The sequence below is a fragment of the Heteronotia binoei genome, chromosome 2 (assembly GCF_032191835.1).
Source record: "Heteronotia binoei isolate CCM8104 ecotype False Entrance Well chromosome 2, APGP_CSIRO_Hbin_v1, whole genome shotgun sequence".
Lineage (NCBI taxonomy): Eukaryota > Metazoa > Chordata > Lepidosauria > Squamata > Gekkonidae > Heteronotia > Heteronotia binoei.
The window spans coordinates 21,985,064-22,007,548 of record NC_083224.1 but is presented as its reverse complement, the minus strand read 5'-3'; the positions used below and the strand labels follow the sequence as shown (position 1 = coordinate 22,007,548).

Sequence of the window (22,485 nt, the reverse complement as noted above, 5' to 3'; positions counted from 1 at the left end):
TCCACTTGCTGCTGCTGGAATGGCCTCGAGTCAGCTGTCCTTGAAAGGGTAGCTTTTGGGAGGGCTCGCTCGGCCCCACCCATCTCACAGGGCATTTGTGTGGGGGACGAAGGTAAAGGAGATTGTAGGCCGCTGTGAGACTCTTGAGATTCAGAGAGAAGGGCGGGGTATAAATCCAAAATTATCATCATCTTCTAGTCAAGTTACTGGTCTGCAATCCTTTTTTCTGTTTCCCTCCCCTGCTCCTCTCCCCCACCTTATATCTATATATCTGTGTCTGTTTATATAGAAGGTCTGTTCTCCCCCAGCTTTACTACTGTCACCTCACTCTCTTGCCCTCTCTCCCTCCCAGAACTGGCAACTCTAGTTTATAGGGATGGGATGGGTGCCTTGGTGATCATGTGATGTCAATTCCGGGGGAAACCTGGAAGCCCTGTCAGTCCTCTCTAGGTATTGCTGGAAACTGTATGATCAAATCATAGAGTTTCTAGCAATTCCTACAGAGGACTGACATCGCTTACAGGTTTTCTCCAAAAGTGTGTCATGCTGTTGGCCAGAGAGTGATTTTTTTTTTAAAAAAATTCTCCTGCTGCTGCTCAGAGTGGTGAAAGACCTGGAGATAACTGTGCACAACTCTACTTCCATATCACGCATTTGTTTCATTCCCTCCTGTGTGCTTTAGCTGGGGTTTAATTGACTCCAGTGCTAATTTAATAAAGCCTTAAAATGCACAGGCGATTGTTAGAAGAGAACAGATGGAATAGCTCTGACCTGGGTAGCCCAGGCAAACCGGACCTTGTCAGATCTCGGAAGCGAAACAGGGTCAACCCTGGCAAATGCTTGGATGGGAGACCTCCAAGGAATACCAGGACCGGGATGCAGAGGCAGGAAAGCAAGCCACGACTCTGAAACATCCAAACCCCAGTAAGGGTCACTAGAAGTCAGCCATGACTTCCAGGTGTACACACAAACACCCCCCTCCCCCCCCACCAAAAAGAACACATGAAATGGCACCGATTGGGAAGGGGCAGTTTAACATATTTGTATTGGCAGCCCTTAGAGATAGGTGGAATGGCATCGCACTGCACCGTGATGTCATTTCCACATGTAAAACTGGAAATGTGTCGGGTGATGCTCTAAGAATTCTTTAAGTCATGATGGTTTTTACCATACAGAGCGAGAGGATTCCTAGTACAGCACAGTGATATCACTTCTGGTTTTTGGCCAGAAAAAATGCCATTCCTTTTTTGCACCCTCTCATCACTAGAGCAGCAGTGGGAGCCGTGGGATGAAGGCTGGGAGGTTGATCCCCCACAGCAGCAACCTTGCAGCCCTAATTTGTATCCTTCTTTGGGGTGAACTTTGACCCCCAAATCACTGGAGGACTGAAGGAGTCTGAAGGTGTTTGGCCTGTGGCTCACAGAAAAGAGCATTAGTTGAGTTCCTGATACCCCCATGCTTCTGAAAGGATTGCAGTTTCGTCCCAATCGTAGCTTTCGTGTTTCCTGTTGTTTGAAGGTAGTCCCTTTGTGGTGAAAGGTTGGTGTCATTGGCTATTTTAGTTTTTACAGACAAAACAGCAGTATCTTTGTTAAAAATGCCAAGGCGAGTGCCAGACACGCAGAGCCTTATAAATATTCCATGCTAAATTTTCAGCAGTGTATGAGCAAAGCCAGAGGAATGAATTATTTAATGCCTTCCTTCCTTCCTTCCTTCCTTCCTTCCTTCCTTCCTTCCTTCCTTCCTTCCTTCCTTCCTTCCTTCCTTCCTTCCTTCCTTCCTTCCTTCCTTCCTTCCTTCCTTCCTTCCTTCCTTCCTTCCTTCCTTCCTTCCTTCCTCAAAAGTTTTAATTTCTGGGCTGGCTTGCTTCTTGCAGCTGCACTGCCATAATAAGTAAATTCAATTCATTTCGACTTTCTTGCTCACTTGACCCCCTGTCCTTGCTGACTGCTGATTTCACCTTCTTGCCAAGTTGTTTCTGGCAAACCAAGTGGATCACCTCTCAGCAGAGTAGGCAGATCTCTGGATGTTTCGGGGCATCACAAGAGAGTAGTCATGATATCTTCTCTAAGCCCCATCTTTTAAAATATTGTGTTATACAATATGATATGATATGATCACCATCAACTACTTGAAGGGCTACCATATAGAGGATGGTGCAGGTCTGGACTTGGAGGGAGCACCTTATTTTCCCTTTCCCCACTGCTCCTTCCCCCCAAAGCCCCATAGCCTCTCTCCCTTGCATACTTCTTTCTGTCCTCCCTGCCATCCACCCTACCTTTGTCACCCCAGAAGGTAAGACCAGAACCAGCGGGTTGAAATTGAATCAAAAGAGTTTCCGGCTTAACATTAGGAAGAACTTCCTGAGCGTTAGAGCGGTTCCTCAGTAGGACAGGCTTCCTCGGGAGGTGGTGGGCTCTCCTTCCTTGGAGGTTTTTCAACAGAGGCTAGATGGCCATCTGACAGCGATGTGGATCCTGTGAATTTAGGGGGAGGTATTTGTGAATTTCCTGCATTGTTCAGGGGGTTGGACTAGATGACCCTGGAGGTCCCTTCCAACTCTATGATTCTAAGTGGGGGACCTATCAGGACTTGGAGGGAGCACCTTATTTTCCCTTTCCCCACTGTTTCCTCTGCTTCTTCCCCCCAAAGCCCCATGGCCTCTCTCCCTTGCATGCTTCTTTCTGTCCTTCCTGCCAGCCACCCTACCTTTATCGGCCTGTCTTCCGCTTTCTCTCCGTCGCTCCCCCTGACAGCTTCGCACCATGGAAACTTTGGCCCAGTTCTGCTGTGGTAGCTGCCAGGCCAAGTTTCATGTTGGGGAACCCAGAAGGACTTGCGGGGGCGCCTCACTTTTCTCTGTATCCCTTTCCTTACATTATATCCTCCTTCCCTGCTCCTAGGAGCCCCCATACCTTTGCCGTTTCTTGCTTCCTTCTCTCTTCTCTACCTTTTATCTGTCTCTCATGTTCAGCTGTATTTATTATTCATTTATACCCTGCTTTTCTCTACATTGGGGATCCAAAGAGGCTCACATCAATCTCTCTCTCCCCTCCTTCATTTTATCCTCACAACAACTAGGGGAAGTAGATTAGGCTGAGAGTGTGTGACTTCCCCAAGATTACCAAGCAAATTTCCATGGCAGAATAGGATTTGAACTTGAGTCTCCTAGTCTGACACGCTAACTACCATACACACTGGCTTTCATGGAGTGGCTGCTATTAAACTGTAGCAAGCTTGAAGGCTGGCATTACTGTTGTGGTTGCCTAGCAATGGCCACTGAGGGCATTCATTTCTTAAAGCTGCAGGCACGTCTATCCACCCCCTCCTCCCCCGAGTTCAGATTTTTCTGCAAAGCTGGGGCTTCTTTCAGGTTCATAGAAAGATCCATCCTGTCTGTTCATGGCTGCTGTCTCCAAATTTAACTATCCACACATGGGGCCATGTTGAAATATATAGCTTTATTTTTTGTGCATAACACACTATAAATACAGTCATGTGCGTAATTTATTCTAAATACAGTACATCGTTACATAGTCATCAGGCTTGACTTTATTAGAATAGACTAAAAATGGATGCAATTTCTTAGCAAAATTGTCCTGGGCAGATTGCTTGCTATCCCAAAATGTGCTGTTATTTCCCACCCATGTACATAATAAAGCAATATTTTACACAGCCATTCCTCCATATTTGATAATTCCTCTGGTTCCCAGTATTGTGCTACTAGAATTTTTGCTCCAGGTCCCATCTTGACAGAGTTTTGTAATTGCCCTGCAGAAGATCTGAAGGGAAGATTTCCAGACCGCTACCATGTTGATTTCCTAACACAACTCTTGCTGTCCAGTCGGCACCAATAGGAAAGGGTCAGGTCAACATGAGCACACCATGTAATAGTGCAGGGGTGGCCGAACTTGCTTAATGAAAGAGCCACACAGAATAAATGTCCGATGTTGAGAGCAGGAAGGAAGGAAGGAGCAAATAGATGGGGAGGGAGGGAAAAGGGAGTGGTGGAAAGAAAGCAGCTTTAAATTTAAATGCATTCTCCAAGCCACCAGCTGTTTGGAGAAGTGATTTAAAGAGACAAATGTCTTCTCTGAGCTGGCCAACAGGGCAGTGAGGGCTTCGAGAGGCACACAATATGTGTGAAAGAGCCACATGTGGCTCACGAGCCACAGTTTGGCCACCCCTGTAATAGGGGATATCTGATAGCAGCTGTTGGAAAGAACTTTATATGGGCCACAGAAAGCTGGTGGCAGTTGGTGTGGATAATAAATGGACCACTGATCTGTCTTAGTGGGTTTTTTCCGCTGTGATACTCTTTGGCTAGCAAAAAAAGCCATGATGTGAGCAGAAGCAATTTTTGAAAGTTTCCGTCTTCTAGGCAAAGAGCTTTTTTCGTTTGCACAAGGTGTAGCGCTCAGAAAGCGCACGTAAACTTTAAACAGCTGCCAGAACATTAAAGAAAGGCTTTTTGAAGTAGAAAATAGGGTTCACAAATGGGCAGGAACCAGGGCTGCTTTTGTAGCAGGAACTCCTTTGCATATTAGGCCACACTCCTTTGATGTAGCCTATCCTCCAAGAACTTACAGGGCTCTTAGTACAGGACCTGCTGAAAGCTCCAGGAGGATTGGCTGCGTCAGGGGTTTGTGGCCTAATATGCAAAGGAGTTCCTGCTACAAAAAAGCCCTGGTAAGAACCATGCCATATCTAGTGCTGATACCCCTACAGTGATTTGTTGGGCCAGTTTTGTATGTTTGAATCCATTCCCTCACTCTGATGCCTAAGTTAAGTGAAGTGGGACACTGCCACGGCCCAGGACTGCTGGTGTGGCTCACTGCCCCCCCTCCCATATACCTCCCCTTGCCTCTTGTTTGGGCTCCCAACTGCTGAGAGTCACTGAGGAAGGTGATGCGGAGGGTATACATTGGAGGCACTCCTAGTGGCACGGGCAGCTGCACGCACGTGCCAGTTGTGTTGGGGAAAGGTGTGCAGATGGTACAGCTGAGCATGGGCTGCAGGAGGCCTTGCAAGAAGGTGAAGGACACATGGGGAGCATGCAAATATGCAGGTGGAAAGGAGGGCTCCGGTTATAGACAGATTGGGGCCCCGGAACCAGTGTTCCCTCTAAGCTGAGTAAGTGTGAGCTAGCTCACAGTTTGTTTTGCCTCTGGCTCACACATTTTTTGTCCTAGCTCAGGGAAAATGCAAACTAACCCATGCAGCAGCTCACAACTTTAATGCCAATAAGTCACAAAGTAGAATTTTTGCTCACAAAAGGCTCCATAGCTTAGAGGAAACATTGCCTGGAACCGTCCCAGCAAGCTAGGCAACCCTGTCTGCTGGCTGGAAATATCTGTTGTCAGCTGCAGCATTAATGCTGTTTTTCTTTTTCTTCTTTTTCTTCTTCTTCTTCTTCTTTTTTTTTTTTTTAAAACACCTTCCAGTTTTCTACTAGTTTTCTCCTGCCTGGTGCTGTCTGTCTTTTCAACTATTGCGGAGTATGAGAAGAGTTCCGAAGGTGCCCTCTACATTCTGGTAAGTTACAGATGCTGTTTTTAAAAATTAAAATAATTTAATCCCCCCTTCTAATCTTAGATGATTAAGAAAAAGTTACCAAATGATAAGACGAAATAACACTGAACAGAAAACCACAAAGAAGTTAGAAGCCAGAAGCCTGACAGAAAACAAATGTAAAAATGATAGTCTTGAGCACATATCTATCCAGGCCTCAGATTCAGTGGGAGCTCACAGGAGCACAGCTCCTGAACCTTTCGGAGAGTTCCACCTCCTCCTCCTGAGAGTTCCACCTCCTTGTCCATTGAATAGTATGTGCAGCTGCATAACAATCCCTGGATGAGCTCCACCACCTATTTTTCTATAAAATGACCCCTCTATCTATCTATCTGTCTGTCCGTCCATTTGTCCGTCTGTCTGTCTGTCCGTCCGTCCGTCTCTCTCTCATCTATCTAATCAACGACACATGTTGATGGTGAAATAAATCAGAAAATTCAGACCAAATGCCGAGATATTTCACATTTCCTTCTTGTCTAATTCTTTTTTAATGTAATGTTTTAATGCAATTCCCTGGAATGGTTTCAATAATTTATTTTATTACATTTAAAGCTTGCTTTTATTGCTGAGGCTCGAGACAAATTAGAATATGGGTGTATGGGGGTGTGGGGGTGTGTGTAATGTATGTATGTATAAAATAATTCAGTCAAAGACCAGTAAACAGCGTGATAGGGCTAGGATTAAAGGAGTCAGAAGCCATGCAGATAAACCACATAAGCTGAAAGAACAACCTGTCTTAAGGTATAACATATCATAATGCAGAAAATAGGTTACGGAAGTAGAAGGCAAGGCAGTAAAGCAAAGTGATGCATTCAATAAGCTAGCAGTTTCCAGCCTTTTCAGTGCTGTGACCTACAAGTCCGAATTTACTTTGCATGGTGACCCACCCAAGGCTGGCCCAAAGGGTTTTGGCATCCTAGGCAAACTATGACCTTGGCATCCGTTCAGATCAGCATCCCATTCTCTACAGTGGCTAACCAGAAGGTTTTTCTTTGAGAACTAACAGCCATCACCAGTGATTTTTTTGGCAGAAAAAGCCCAGCAAGAGTTTATTTGCCTATTAGGCCACACTGCCTGGCCTGGGAGCACGTGGCTGCCACACAGTGGTTCGGGCCGGCCGGACCCCTGGCCAGCCCAGGTGAAGGTCTGCTCCTGTGGGCTCCGGTAGAAAAAAAGCCCTGACCATCATGTGGAGGGTACAGCTGCCCCCACTCTGAATCTGTAAGAGGTGTGAAGAAGAAGAGATTGGATTTATATAATGCCCGTCATTACCAGAAGAAGAAGACATTGGATTTATATTCCGCCCTCCACTCAGAGTCTCAGAGCAGCTCACAATCTCCTTTATCTCCCTCCCCCACAGACACCCTGTGAGGTGGGTGGGGCTGAGAGGGCTCTCACAGCAGCTGCCCTTTCAAGGACAACCTCTGCCAAAGCCATGGCTGACCCAAGGCCATTCCAGCAGCTGCAGGTGGAGGAGTGGGGAATCAAACCCGGTTCTCCCAGATAAGAGTCCGCACACTTAACCACTACACCAAACTGGAGTCTCAGAGCAGCTTACAATCTCCTTTCCCTTCCCCTCCCCACAAGAGACACCCTGTGAGGTAGGTGGGGCTGAGAGAGCTCTTCTAGAACTGCTCTTGAGCAGAACGGCCTTGAGAAAACTTGTGGCTGACCCAAAGTCGTATCAGCAGGTGCATGTGGAGGAGGAACGGGGAATCAACCCCAGTTCTCCCAGATAAGAGTTGGCACACTTAACCACTACACCAAACTGGCTCTCAGTGATGACAGGCGATCTCAGGGAGTATGGCCCGATATGCAAATGAGTTCCTGCTGGGCTTTTTCTACCAAAAAAAGGCCCTGCATGCCTCCATTCCCACTTGCTGTCTTGCATGTCCCCTTTTCTCATACATCCTCCATCCCATCCATTTGCAAGCTCTCTCACATGGCATGCTCATACCTCCCTGCATGCCCTTCCTTTAGCTGCAGTGAAAAGTGTGTGGCTGGCAGAGTGTCCAGAAGTTAGCATTTTGGTGGGGAGGTCACTGGCAACAGGCCCCACATAAAGCCCTGAGCTCTGGCAAGAGCACCATCCAGGTAATACTTGTACTGCATAGACCAGTGCAAAAAGAATGCCTTTCCATGTGCTGGATAGTAATCAGGCTTTTGTTTTTCATATTCCCCCCCCCTTTGTTGTGTTTTGCTGTGCAATCTGCCAAACTGCCATCTTGTACAACAGTTGTTAGGTTGGGCGTTGGGTAGAAATAAACCTATTAATTATGCCTGGCTTTTAACTGTCTCCGCTCTCGCTGAGTGACTTGCAGCCGCAGAGGAGCAGAGGCAGTGGGTTCTCTTCCTCCATCCTGGCTGCCGTCTCGGCGCTCGCTTTTGATCTGATGCACAGCTGTGCGGCACTGCTGCTCATGACAGCTCCGTGCTCCTTCCTAGCGCCGGCTTGGCCTCTGATACCCAGCTGAGTGACAGCTCGGAGAATGCTTGCCGACAAGCAGATTCCTAGGAAGTCTTGCACCTCTTCTAAGGCGAAGAGCGAGTGAAACCTTCATTCCCCTCCTCAGCAGAGAGGGGATAGGAGAGGCTGTGGCTCAGGGGAAGAAACTCCTGCTTTGAATGCACAAGGTCCCCAGTTCAATCCCTGGCATCTTCAGTTAAAGCGGGGGTCCCCAACCCCCGGGCCGTGGACTGGTACTGGTCCGTGGCCTGTAAGCAACCGGGTCATGAGTTGTATAATTATTTCATAATATATTACAATGTGGTAGTAGTAGTGAAGAGCCCCGTGGTGCAGAGTGGTAAAGCTGCAGTACTGCATTCTGAGCTCCCTGCTCACGACCTGAGTTCGATCCCGGCGGAAGCTGGGTTCAGGTAGCCGGCTCCAGGTTGACTCAGACTTCCATGAGTACCCAGCTTGCTGGGGGGAAAGTGTAGATGACTGAGGAAGGCAATGGCAAACCACACCGTAAAAAGTCTGCCATGAAAACGCAGTGAAAGCAACGTCACCCCAGAGTCAGAAACGACTGGTGCTTGCACAGGGGACTACCTTTACCTTTTGTAGTAGTAGTAGTAGTAGTAGTAGTAGTAGTAGTAGTAGTACCGGTACTGGTCTGCGTCCTGTTAGCAACCAGGCCATGAGTTGTATAATTGTTTCATTATATATTACAATGTTGTCGTAGTAGTAATAATAATAATAATAAATTGGATTTATATCCTGACCTCCACTCCGAATCTCAGAGTGGCTCACAATCTCCTTTATCTTCCTCCCCCACAACAGACACCCTGTGAGGTGGGTGGGGCTGGAGAGGGCTCTCACAGCAGCTGCCCTTTCAAGGACAGCTCTGCCAGAGCTATGGCTGACCCAAGGCCGTTCCAGCAGCTGCAAGTGGAGGAGTGGGGAATCAAACCCGGTTCTCCCAGATAACAATCCGCACGCTTCACCACCACACCAAACTAATAGAAATAAAGTGCACAATTGTATCATCCAGAAACCATCGTCTTCCACAAAACTGGTCCCTGGTGTCAAAAAAGTTGGGGAGCACTGAGTTAAAGGATCAGGCAGTAGGTTTTGTGAAAAACCATGAGATCCTGGAGAGCCGCTGCCGGTCTGAGTAGACAGTACCGATCTTGATGGGCCAAATGATCTGGTTCGGTATAAGACTGAGTCATGGGGATACATGTGTGTGAAAGAAAGCACTGCATTCCTGCTGAGCTCACAGCCGCAAAGCAAGAGAAAGAAGGAGTCAGGCAGATTCCTCAGAAGCAGTACTCAGTAGGGTTGCCAATCCCCAGGTGGGGGCAGGGGATCCCCTGGTTTGGAGCCCTCCCCCCCACTTCAGGGTCATCAGAAAGCCGGGTGGAGGGGAGAGGGAAATGCCAGCTGCACACTCCATTATTCACTTAGGAGACCGATTCCCATAGGGTATAGTAAAGAATTGATCTGTTTTTATCTGGAGCTCTGAGGGGGCCGTGTTTTGAGGTAGAGGCACCAAATTTTCAGCATAGCATCCAGTGCCTCTCCTCAAAACACCCTCCAAGTTTCAAAATGATTGGACCAGGGGGTCCAATTCTGTGTGCCCCCAAAGAAGGTGCCCCCATCCTTCATGGTTTCCAGTGGAGGGAAGGCATTTAAAAGGTGTCCAGTCCCTTTAAATATGATGGCAGAACTCCCTTTGGAGTTCAGTCATGCTTGTCACAACCTTGCTCCCAGCTCCACCCCCAATGTCTCCTGACTCTACACCCAAAGTCTCCTGGTTCCAACCCCAAAGTCCCCAGATATTTCTTGAATTGGACCTGGCAACCCTGCCTTGGCACTGTAACTCCCTCCCTCACCACCAAGAGTTAACTGTGCATGTTATTGAGCTCCTGGACTCTTGTCACACCACCTGGACTCTTGTCACATGATCAGCGCTGGGTGCGGGTTCTGATTGTGAGTGCACCGGAGGGGCATAGGAGCCCGGCGGCCAGATTTCTGCCCGGGTTTTCCCATTGATCAGCTGACTGGCGGGGGCGGGGGGAGTGTCGCCTTTTAAAAAGCCCGGAGCAGTGTTTGGCCATCCCTTCCCTGGGATGGAAGTGTGAAGGAGGGAGGAGGAGGCGCTGCGGAGGGGTGGGGCAGGGCGCAGAGCAGAAGGGGAGGGGGGGCAGCATCCGCTGCAGTGGCGTTTTATGGCTCCCCCACCTAAAACTTTTTCCGCTGGGCCCATCAACATTTTTCTGGCTACGGGCCTGCCCTCAAGCACCAAAGATACAGAACATCACTGTCTCATTCTGCATCCAAATCCAGCTATGATCTTAAGCATTGTCTCTTGCTGATGACTGGTACCTCCTCCTAAGGAACTGCATGCTACATTTGTTTTCGCTCATTTTGGAACCCTCATGCAGCAGAAAGCTTTCTGGTACACTGCTAGATTAAGGAGTCGGGGAATGAGACGGGTGCCGAATTAAGGAGTCGAGGACGAGACTGGGACAAAGGCTAATGCGGAACTGGTCCAATTTGGGGGTATGAGTTTTTGAGAGTCAAAGCTCTCTTCCCCAGATCCCCCTTGTCAGAGGCAGTAGGAGACAACATCGTAAGAACATAAGAACATGTGAGAAGCCATGCTGGATCAGGCCAGTGGCATATCCTGTCCAACACTCTGTGCCAAAAGAGGTGCCACCTTGGCTCCTCTGCCCTGTTTGTTGGCCCATCAGAGTAATCAGTTAGCTGCTGTATGAAAGGGGATGCTGGATGAGATGTACCTCTGGTCTGATTTAGCAGGGCTCGTGTGTTCTCGCGGTACCTTTTCCAACACTGTGTTCTAAAACACGCCCCCTTCTCGGATTCTGGATGTAGATTCTAGCAGTGCTTGCTGTGGATTGGTCAGCTCCCTGTGATGTTACCAGGGGATCTCCCCGGTGCTCCCAATGAAGCCTCCTTATTCAGAAGAATAAACAAATTTGTAAATGTTCATGTGGCTGTGTCAAAAAATATTTGAAGCCATGACAGACAGCCCATCAGGGTGACGGCTCTGCCATTTCTGCCTTTGGGGCGTGCAGCTGTCATTCTGACGAATGTGTCATGGACTCTTTTTATTTCAAGTCTGTCTTTGTTCTGAAATATGCTGTTAATAAAAGTAATAAATAAACATGACTGAGTAAGCAACATTGGGAAGATTCAGCAAAGAAAACAAATAATTGGATCACGAGCAAGGCTTTTTTGTAGCAGGAACTCCTTTGCATATTAGGCCACACACCCCTGATGTAGCCAATCCTCCAAGAGCTTACAGGGCTTTTCTTACAGGGCCTGCTGTAAGCACCAGGAGGATTGGCTACATCAGGGTGGCCTAATATGCAAAGGAGTTCCTGCTACAAAAAAAAGCCCTGATCACAAGAGTGATTTGTTTGAAATATTTATATCTGGCCTTTATTAAACCATATTACTGAAGGTGGCTTCCAGTGCTACCTCTAAGCTGTGGAGTCTTGTGAGCAAAAATTCTACTTCGTGAGCTACTGACATTAAAGCCACGAACGAGCGATTCGGCTACTGCATAAATTAGTTTGCCCTGGGCCATTTTTCCTGAGCGAAGACAAAATGTGAGAGCCGGAGACTAAAAAACTGTGAGCTAGCTCATACTAACTCAGCTGAGAAGGAACACCGGCGGGCTTCTACCAGGCTGCGATTCAGACAATAAAAGTTGATACTTGAAAAAACTTTGGAGTGCCTTCTAGCAGGTTGTGTGGTGAGCGTGTGTGTGATGTCAGTTGGCTTCCATCTTAGGGCAACCCTATGGATGAATGGCCTCCAAAACATCTTATTGTGAACAGCCTTGCTCAGGTCTTGCAAACTGAGGGCCGTGGCTTCCTTGAATGGAGTCCATCCATCTCATCTTGGAGACTAGCAACATTTGTGGCAGGGGATGAGCTTTCGGGAGCCACTGAGAGCTTCTTCAAAAAGAAGAGGAAGATTGCAGATTTATACCCCGCCCTTCTCTCCGAATCAGAGACTCAGGGCGCCTTACAATCTCCTATATCTTCTCCTCCCACAACAGACACCCTGTGAGGTGGGTGGGGCTGAGAGGGCTATCACGGCAGCTGCCTTTTCAAGAACAACTCCTGCCAGAGCTATGGCTGACCCAAGGCCATTCCAGCAGCTGCAAGTGGAGGAGTGGAGAATCAAACCCAGTTCTCCCAGATAAGAGTCCGCACACTTAACCACTACACCAAACTGGCTCTCCAAGCACTGATATCTGAAGAAGAAGAAGATATTGGATTTATATCCCACCCCATACTCTGAATCTCAGTCTGAGAGTGGTCATAATCTCCTCTACCTTCCCCCCCTGCAACAGACACCCTGTGAGGTGGCTGCAGCTGAGAGAGTTCTCCCAGAAGCTGTCCTTTCAAGGACACCCTGTGAGGTGGATGGGGCTGAGAGGGCTATCACGGCAGCTACCTTTTCAAGAACAACTCCTGCCAGAGCTATGGCTGACCCAAGGCCATTCCAGCAGCTGCAAGTGGAGGAGTGGAGAATCAAACCCAGTTCTCCCAGATAAGAGTCTGCACACTTAACCACTACACCAAACTGGACACTACACCTTTCAAGGACAGCTCTGTGAAAGCTAGGGCTGACCCAAGGCCATTCCAGCAGCTGCAAGTGGAGGAGTGGGGAATCAAACCCGGTTCTCCTGGATAAGAGTCCGCACACTTAACCACTACACCAAACTGGCTCTCCAAGCACTGATTCACAAAGCGAGCACTGATTCATGAAAGCTTAACCCCTGCCACAAGTGCTGTTAAGTCTTCAAGCTGCTACTGAATTCTTGTTTTTTTCTACTACTATGGACAGACTAACACAGCTACCCATCCTTATCTCATCTTGGGTCTTCCTCTTTTCCTGCTGTCTTCAACGTTTCCTAGCATGCACACACACACACACACATGCATGTGTGCGTGTATAAAATAATAATTACAAATCCAGAATTTTGAAATGGGATCCTGTACTGCTCAAATGCTGAGGGTAAAATAACATTTTTTTTTTTTGCCGTTTAGTCACAGCTGACTTATGGCAGCCCCCATGGGTGGAATTCTAGCAGGAACTCCTTTGCATCTTAGGCCTCACACCCCTGATGTAGCCAATCCTCCAGGAGCTTACAAAAAAGAGCCTTGTAAGCTCTTGGAGGATTGGCTACATCAGGGGTGTGTGGCCTAAGATGCAAAGGAGCTCCTGCTAGAATTCCACCCCTGGCAACCCCATAGGGTTTTGAAGGCAAGAGATGTTCAGAGGTGGTTTGCCACGGCCTGCCTCTGAGTCATGACCCTGGTATTCCTTGGTGATCTCCCTTCCAAGTACTAACCAGGGCTGACCCTGCTTTGCTTTGGAGGCTTCTCTTATGTTCTTATTGGCTATTAGCCACAGCCTATTGTTGGAACTCTCAGTCCGGGGCAGTGATGCTCTGTATTCTTGGTGCTTGGGAGGGGCACAGTGGGAGGGCTTCTAGCCCCACTGGTGGACCTCCTGATGGCATTTGGGGTTTTTTGACACAGAGTGTTGGACTGGATGGGCCATTGGCCTGATCCAGCATGGCTTCTCTTATGTTTTTATGAGGTCAAGCCCACCAAGGCCGTGTATGTCAGGGCAGATGAACAGGGGTGGTTTGCCATTGCTTGGCTTTATGTAGAAACCCTAGACTTCCCTGGTGGTTTCTCATCCACATACTGACTGAGGATGGCCCTGCTTAGCTTCTGAGATCTGATGAGATTGGGCCAGCCTGGGCTACACAAGTCAGGGCAAAATAACATTAGGTGCAGGGAGTTCTGCATTCAGGGTGCTTTGTGGTTTTCTTTAAAGGTTATAGCAGGGGGTGGCCAAACTTGCTTAAGTTAAGAGCCACAGAGAATAAATGTCAGATGTTTAAGAGCCACAAGACATGAGCATTAGATGTTTGAGAGAAGGGAGGGAGGGAGAAAAGAAAGCAACTTTAAATGCATCCTCCAAGCTGTGGCTGGCTTGTCTTGGAGAATTGATTTAAAGAGAGGAATGTCTTCTCCAATGGCTGACAGGGCAATGGGGGCTTCGAGAGCCACACAATATGTGGGAAAGAGCGTCATGTGGCTCCCGAGTCTGAGTTTGGCCACCCCTGGGTTATAGCAACAGAAAATGGTATCATTCAGAACAGGTTGTGGGGTTAAGGGGAATGTTCTTCTTTTTTTTTTTTTTAAAAACCCCTTCCTTTTTAGCTTGTACCATTTTTCTGAGATAAAGGTGCTCACAGAGGGAAGACTTAAAGCTTAAAACGCCGTCCGCTGAGTCATGGCCTTGGTGTAAGTAGCTGCTAGCTTTAAAGAAAACGGTGTGATATCACAGATCTCTTCTTGTCATTTGTAGCCGAGCATCAGATCAGAAAAAGAAATGCAGGTAGGCATTTTCACACCTGGTGAATAACACACTTTCAGTCTACTTCCAGTGCACTTTAACAATCCTTTGCAAGGGGATTTTGCCCTTTCACATAGTCCAGTTCAGTTGCAAAGTGCATTGAAAGGAGATTTGAAAGTGCACGATTCACCATTTGTAAAAGTGCCCTAAGTTTCAAGACTTGCCAGGTTAAGAGTCCAAATCTGCAAGTTTGTCTGCATGCGTACACCCCAGAATCTAGAGTTGCCGATACCAGGTTGGGAAATTCCTGGAGATTTGGGGGGTTGAGTGTAGGGCCTCTCTTGGGGAATAATGTCATACAGTCTGCCCTCCAATGCTGCCGTTTTCTTTATGGGAACTCATTTCTGCAATCCACAGATCAGTTGTAATTCTGTGAGAGCCCCAGGCCCCACCTGGAAGTTAGAGTAACATAAAGAGGAATGTGGAAAAGTGAAACAGGAACAAAGCTCGAAGGCATCCACGAAAAACCAGCCTCAATATTGAAAAACTTTATAAAAAATTACTTCCTACAAAAGCAACAATAATGCTAATAAATACAATTACAAAATACCCCGAAACCAAAGTCCTTCCGTTCAATGCCAAAGTTCATTTTTCTGTGTAGTGGAAGTCCGGGGAAATCCTTGACAAGCCATGAAGTAGGAGGCCAACGCTTCGACAGTCCTTTCAACAAGGAAGGTGTGCAGACGAAAAGCAGCACAACGCTATTTCGCATAGGCAGCACAGCGCAATTTCGCAACAGGGAACTGCATATAGCCCTGTTTCACCTGAGGCTTTAACAAGCTTCACTGATCTTGAATAATTCATACATAGCAATAGCTGAACCTTTTTTTCCTGCAGATTAGAACTTTTCCCCTGCAGATTAGAACAATATCGAGGCTGGTTTTTCATGGATGCCTTCGGGCTTTGTTCCTGCTCCACCTGGAAGTTGGCAACTGTATCAGAATCTGTCTTCAGAATAACTTACTAATTAGCACTGACTTCTCTAGTGTTGGCCCCATCTTATTTCCTTGTCTTTCTTGCAGGAAATCGTCACCATTGTGGTCTTCGGAGTGGAGTACTTTGTGAGAATCTGGGCTGCCGGCTGCTGCTGTCGATATCGGGGTTGGAGAGGAAGGTTAAAATTTGCCCGCAAACCGTTTTGCGTAATTGGTAAGCTCTGTCCTCCTGCCCAATTGGTATGAATCTCAAATACTCATTCAGGAGACTTCTGAAAACATGAAAAGAACAGGACTGGTGTCCCTCCTTCCTGCATGCATCTTTAGCATGACTTCTACTGATTTTTTTTTTTAAACATCAGAAGAGCCCTGTTGGATCAGACCAGTGAAGGTCCATGTAGTCCAGCCTCCTGTCTCACATGGTGGCCAACTAGCTCCTCTGGAGGGCCAACAGCAGGGCATAGAGGCCGAAGCTATGATAGCTCCTCACCCTTCCCTCTTCAGAGGTAGATTTTCTCTCCAAAATTTTGTTCCCTTCTTTGACTGAGCTGCCACAAGCGTGGTTTTCTTCTTTAAAAGACCGTCTGCCCCACCCTGTCACAGAGATATATTTTGGCTTTCAGCCCAGCCCTGGGAGCTGAGGGAAGAGTAAGGAGCCCTCTTGGGTTGAACCCCTTCAAACAGCACTGGAGGTGATGTAAACAGCAAACAGAACAAAATATTTTATTTAAAAGAAAAGAGGAAGGTCAGGTATAACCAGGAGCTGTTAACTTTGGGGCAAAACCCAGTGGTTGTATAGTTTGTAATTCTTTATACAGGCGAATGAGAATTACTGAAGATTATTTTCTTAATTATGGAGATCTTAATATCGAGAGGAATTTTCCCTGTGTTTTCCAAGCACTGCAGTGCTTCTTAATAGAGTTTCCTATATCTCCTCTTCTTTCTTTGAGGCGGGTACCTTCAATCAGGACCTTATTCCCTTCCTTTCAACCCCAAATTCCTATCGAGCTTTTGAGGTGTCTCAAATAATTTCCTTTCACAACAGACCAGGGGTCTTTTCCTCCCCTCAGAGATCACTCTCTCCCTGTTTAACTGGGCAGAGGTTCTCAGGAGTGAAATTCTAGCAGGAGCTTTTTTGCATATTAGGCCACCCCCCCCCCCCCGATGTAGCCAATCCTCCAAGAGCTCACAAAAAAGAGCCTTGGAAGCTCTTGGAGGATTGGCTACATCAGGGGGTGTGGCCTCATATGCAAAGGAGCTCCTGCTAGAATTCCACCCCTGGGGAGTCTTCTTATTATTTGATCCCCCACTCCTCCACTTGCACCTGCTGAAGTGACCTTGGGTCAGTCATAACTCTCAGAGCTGTTCTGCTCAAGAGCAGTTCTGAGAGAGCTCTTTCAGCCCCACTTACCTCACAGGCAATGTTCCCTCTAAGCTACAGAGTTTTGCGAGCAAAAATTCTATTTTGTTAGCTACTAGCATTAAAGTTGTGATCTGCTGCATGAATTAGTGTGCTCTGGGGTCATCCTTCCTGAGCGAAGACAAAAATGATAAGCTGTGGCTAATAGCCACAGATGGACCTCTGCTCCATATGCTTATCCAATCCCCTCTTGAAGCTGGCTATGCTTGTAGCCGCCGTCACCTCCTGTGGCAGTGAATTCCATGTGTTAATCACCCTTTGGGTGAAGAAGTACTTCCTTTTATCCGTTTTAACCTCACTGTCCAGCAATTTCATGGAATGCCCATGAGTTCTTGTATTGTGAGAAAGGGAGAAAAGTACTTCTTTCTCTACCTTCTCTATCCATGCATAATCTTGTAAACCTCTGTCATATCACCCCTCAGTCGACGTTTCTCCAAGGTAAAGAGCCCCAAGTGCTTTAACCTTTCTTCGTAGGGAAAGTGATCCAACCCTTTAATCCTTCTAGTTGCCCTTTTCTGCATTTTTCCCAATGCTATAATACCATTTTTTGAGGTGCGGTGATCTCCTTTCCTCCTCCTGATTGAGAGCAATAGGGCCAGATATGCCCCCCTGGGGAGGTTATTCTATAATCATGCAGCTTTCCCATACCATCAAATAACCACCAGCCCCACATATCCAGGATGAAGGACAGGAGATCTCAGTAGAGGGTGTCTAGTTTGTAGGCTGGCCTGTTCCCTGTTTGTCACGAAGCACGCAGGCCGAGATGAGTTTGTTTAGATCCATCAGCATTGCTGTCTTGTGGCCTGCAAACTGTTAGCAGGTGGCTGGGGAGGAGAATATTTTTAGAACAATCATGGACAGGGGAGCACAGCGAGGAAGTCTTGTAATTTCTTTAATTGCCTTCCAAGTCTCAAGAGCCGCCCACCACACAGCTTGCTTCATGGATTAATTCAGTCTCCTGTGCTGTCCTTGGGAAGTTGTTAATGGTGGCTGGGGTGGTTGGGGTAGAATTCTAGCAGGAGCCCCTTTGCATATTAGGCCACACAACCGTGATGTAGCCAATCCTCCAAGAGTTTACAAAAAAGACCCTGTCAGCTCTTGGAGGATTGGCTACATCACGGGTATGTGGCCTAATATGTAAAGGAGCTCCTTCTAGAATTCCACCCCGGGAGAGTCCATCTCTTGATGAGCTGCTTGGGCACAATTAATGAAGAAAAACGGGCTGTCTGGTGTTGGAGGAGAGTTTTATGGATACTGCATCCCAAATCAGTGGGATGTAGATCAAATCAAGCCCGAACAATCCTTAGAGGCAAAAATGACTGAACCGAGGCTATCGTACTTTGGTCGTGTCATGAGAAGCCAAGAGTCACTGGAGAAGACTATAATTCCAGAAAAAGCCAATGGCAGCAGGCAAAGAGGAAGACCCAAACATGATGAATTGACTCAATCAAGGAAGTTTGCAAGACTCGAGCAAGGCTGTTAAATGAGAGGATGTTTTGGAGAGCACTAATTATTGGGTTGCCGTAAGTCAGAAGCGACTTGACGGCACTTAACGGACGCTCAGGTTTTGCGACGGATGCGCGTTGCAGTCAAAGGATGTACAACAATCAAAAAGACCTGTGCATCTATCAATATGCATAAAATATCAGTATCTATGCATAAAATTAATTTCCACTGTAGTTTTGCATGCTTACGAGGAGTGTACCATGCAGATAAATATATAAGAAATCTTCTTCAGAGGACAAAAAGAAGTAGCTCCAGGTTACATTAAGAGGAACAACTCTTTAAGTGTTCAAATTAGTTTGCAAAAAAAAAAAGGTATAGTAATGATGCACAGGTCTTTTTGATCGTTGTTCATGTTACACCTTTTGTGTTGTACAGCTGAAAGTTCAGTATGAGCCCCATTTTAAAGGTAAGGTAGCCTCCTGCACAAGCACCTGAACCCAGCTTCCACCAGGATTGAACTCAGGTCATGAGCAGAGCTTGGACTGCAGAACTGCAGCTTTACCACTCTGCACCACGGGGCTCCTCTTTTTATCCAGGTGCTTTCCCCTGGTTTCATTTCTAAAGTGCACATGCCCTGGCCCTTTCTTACAAACAGATCTATGTTAATACATTCAAGATACACATGTGTTCATTGTAACATGAGAATGGGGCTAGTATTAACATAACCTCTTGTGTTTATAAAATGCCTCTTGGGAGCAGAAGAGAAGGCGGGTGGGTAGTTTCCAAAGTGGGCACAAGGGCAAATTGGAAGGGGTAGACTCTGGAGGGTGGGGAGTGGACTCCTCTTAACAACCTGTCTTCTCTTCCGTCTATGCAGACATCATGGTGTTGATTGCCTCTATAGCCGTGTTGGCGGCGGGATCCCAGGGAAATGTCTTCGCCACCTCTGCCCTCAGAAGCTTGCGGTTTCTGCAGATCCTGCGCATGATACGGATGGACCGCAGAGGGGGTACCTGGAAGCTTTTGGGATCAGTGGTGTACGCTCATAGCAAGGTGAGTGCTCTAGCCGGGTGTAGTAGATGGAGAAACGAGCGAAAATTTGGGGGACCCGGTTTCAAATCCCCAGGGTTTTTTTCTGTAACAGGAACTCCTTTGCATATTAGGCCACACCCCCCTGATGTAGCCAATCCTCCAAGAGCTTACAGGGCTCTTAGTGTAGGGCCTACTGGAAGCTCCAGGAGGATTGGCTACATCAGGGATGTGTGGCCTAATATGCAAAGGAGTTCCTGCTACAAAAACCCCCCTGCAAATCCCTACTCAGTTGTGGAACTTGCTGGATGACCTTAGGCTGGTCGCTTGCTCTCAGCATAACCTACCTTGAAGGTTTGTTGTGTGGATAAACTCGAGGAAGAAAATTGGAAAATTGGTTAAAGTAATATTGAATGTTTGCAGGAAGAACATCCAGCACAAGGGGTCCACGTCAGGAACCATTTGCTCCAAATTTTCCAGCACTGTGCAAATTACTCCACTCAGGAGGGGGCACAAGGGAGAAGATAGACGAGGGCATACAGTTGGCTCTATCCGTGTGCAGCATAGCACAATAATACTATGTCAGAAAGGAACAATTGCGACAACAATTTCTGTATCCAACCTCTGGTATATTATAATAAAGAAAAGATCCCTAAAAACAGCTAGTCATAGACGTGCTTTCACTCTTGCTAGGCTTAATTCTTTTCCCACTGCTGAGTTGTCGTTTTTCTAGAGTCCCGTACTCAGATCGCTTATGTGATTGCGGGTCCGGAACTGTAGAAACACTTGGCCATCTTCTATTACATTGTCATCAGTGGTCGATTCCTAGATCAATTTGGATAACTCCTGTTCTTTTTAAACACCAACGGAACTTTGGGTGGTCCCTTATTTGCTGGCAGGTACTAATCCTGAAACCACCTATTTTGTTACAAAATTATTAACGATAATAACTGCACAACGACAGAAATCAGGATTGATCTGATGGTAATGGAATCTGGCATATACGTGGTGAACATGACAATTTTAGGTTTACTTAACTGTACGATAGGTTTTATTAGACATTCCTGTTTTGGCATTTTATTCACTTTTAGATTGAATATTTTGACTGTAACGTTTGAATTCTGTGAATATGGTTAGTTCTGTTGTATACCAATGCATGTTTTGACGATTGTTACATTCTGATTGCGCTTAAGACCTTTGGTCATAGAAGCTAATAAGTGAAATGGAATCAAGAAAATAAATGTAGCTGACAAATAGGCACTGTCCAGAAGATTAAACAAATAACGTCCATAACCAATATCAGTGCACAGTCCAAGTACTGTTCTAAAATTGTCCTGGAGTGGATCACAAATTTGAAGAATAACAAAGGAAAGGACGCTGCAGCCAAATCAAGAAGCTCAGGACCGGTTTCGGTGAAGAGACCTTCTTCAACTTTTAGGCTCCACCTGCAGCCATTGCAGTCATGAATATCTGTTGGCTATGGAAGCTCCAATCTATATTCATTCAGTAGACACAGTGCAAACACTTTGTAGCTGGAATTGCTTCTCCCTGTCTACTGTAATGGCTGCAGGTGGAGCTTAACTATTCTTTCATGAAAGTGACCATGTAACAAATACAATTAACAAACAGAAAAAAAAAATCTTGAAACACTGAGAAAAGGTTTGTTTTTTTTTTTTTTTAAAAGTTTAAAACAAAAAAACCTTTCCCTTCAAAATAGGAGTGAAGGCATAGGGAGTGCAGTTTTGAATAGCAAAACTTCTGTCTCTGCATGTGGGGGTCGGAGTGTTGATTATCTTGTCCCTTTCTTGTATGGCTCTGATTCGAATTGCGACTGCACGCACCATTTCACAGAGATCTGTAATCTGTCATTTGAGTTTGGGCCCTAATACAGTTTCTTTCTTTCTTTCTTTTTTTAAGATGTGATAAGGAAGGTATAAATTAATGAAAGTCAGCGGCAATTCATCACCATTTATTATGTCTGGTAGCTTTTCTTTTACATTGTTTCTCATTTTAGCAACCTTAGTCCTGTTTCACGGTTTACAAAATGTCCCATGCTATTTGATTGCGTTGCTTTACACAGTATAATCCACCCTGAGTCTCAGAAAGGGGGTCTCAGTTGGTAAATAAGGTTTTTTAAAAATGATAGGTCAGTGTGGAAGTTCAAGAACTGCACTTGGGCATGGTTTCCTCTAGTCTAGTTTCACTTCACTTCTGCTTCGCCTTCAAGCCAGTGAGCTGGATCTAGCCGAAAATTTCTCCTTGTAGAAGGGAGCAGGGGATGGGGATTTTGGTCTGTTTTTTCCTCCTGGCTGCTAACCTGTGATTTCTTCCCACCCACTGGGGCTGAAGCGGGAGGGGAGAGGTAGGGAAGTCGAGTTCTACCAATGGGAATCCTTTCCGTTAGCAGAGATTTGCTGTGTGATTCAAGCCATAACCTTGAGAAAGGGGAGTTAACAGCATGTTCCGTTCTTCTCTTTCCTCTTCTGCTGTGTTACAGGAACTGATCACTGCCTGGTACATTGGTTTCCTTTGCCTCATTTTAGCCTCCTTCCTGGTGTATTTGGCTGAAAAGGAAGAAAACACGGACTTCGACACATATGCAGATGCTCTTTGGTGGGGCTTGGTAGGTACCGATAGTAGGTCAATTCCTTGCCACCATTGTGAGCTGGAGCCTCGGCTCAGATTAACCTCTGGTTAGAAACTGGGTGGGAGTTTTGTTCTGTATTGAGATCGAATTCAAATAGGCCTCTGGGCCGACTTCTCTCACTGCGCTCGAACCCCTGAAGCTTGAAAACCGGTCCCGTGACTGCCCTTGAGATCTCAGATCTGTTTCCAGGCCCAATTCAAAGTGCTTTCTAGGGCTTCTCAGGTTCTGACAAGACTGTCTTCTTTAATGTGAAACTGCCTACACTTTGAACATCTGGCCAAGGCTGCTGTGTGTGCCACCACTATCAAAGGTTTCATGGATGGCTACATGTGACAGGGCCTTTTTGGTGGTGGCACTGAAGTCCTGGAATGATTCCTGTAGGGCTGCTTCCACAACCAGGGTGGTTTTCTGCAGTGGTCAAGGTCGCTGATGGATGGTATTTGAGTTGCCCTTGCAACAGAGATTTGAAATGGCTGAGGGTAATCCGTTTTATCTCCACCAATTGCTGTGGCTTCCCTTT

General features: G+C 46.6%; 1 protein-coding gene across 2 annotated transcripts in view; it reads left to right on the top strand.

The window, feature by feature from the left end:
- Window positions 1–22,485, top strand: part of KCNQ2 (potassium voltage-gated channel subfamily Q member 2) — a 166,209-nt gene that overhangs the window by 54,444 nt on the left and 89,280 nt on the right. For both annotated transcript variants that reach the window (XM_060230666.1, XM_060230665.1), the window contains exons 2-5: window positions 5,445–5,535; window positions 15,511–15,637; window positions 19,167–19,342; window positions 21,816–21,941. In XM_060230666.1, coding sequence (XP_060086649.1) covers window positions 5,445–5,535; window positions 15,511–15,637; window positions 19,167–19,342; window positions 21,816–21,941 — 520 coding nt within the window. The remainder of the gene's footprint in view (window positions 1–5,444; window positions 5,536–15,510; window positions 15,638–19,166; window positions 19,343–21,815; window positions 21,942–22,485) is intronic.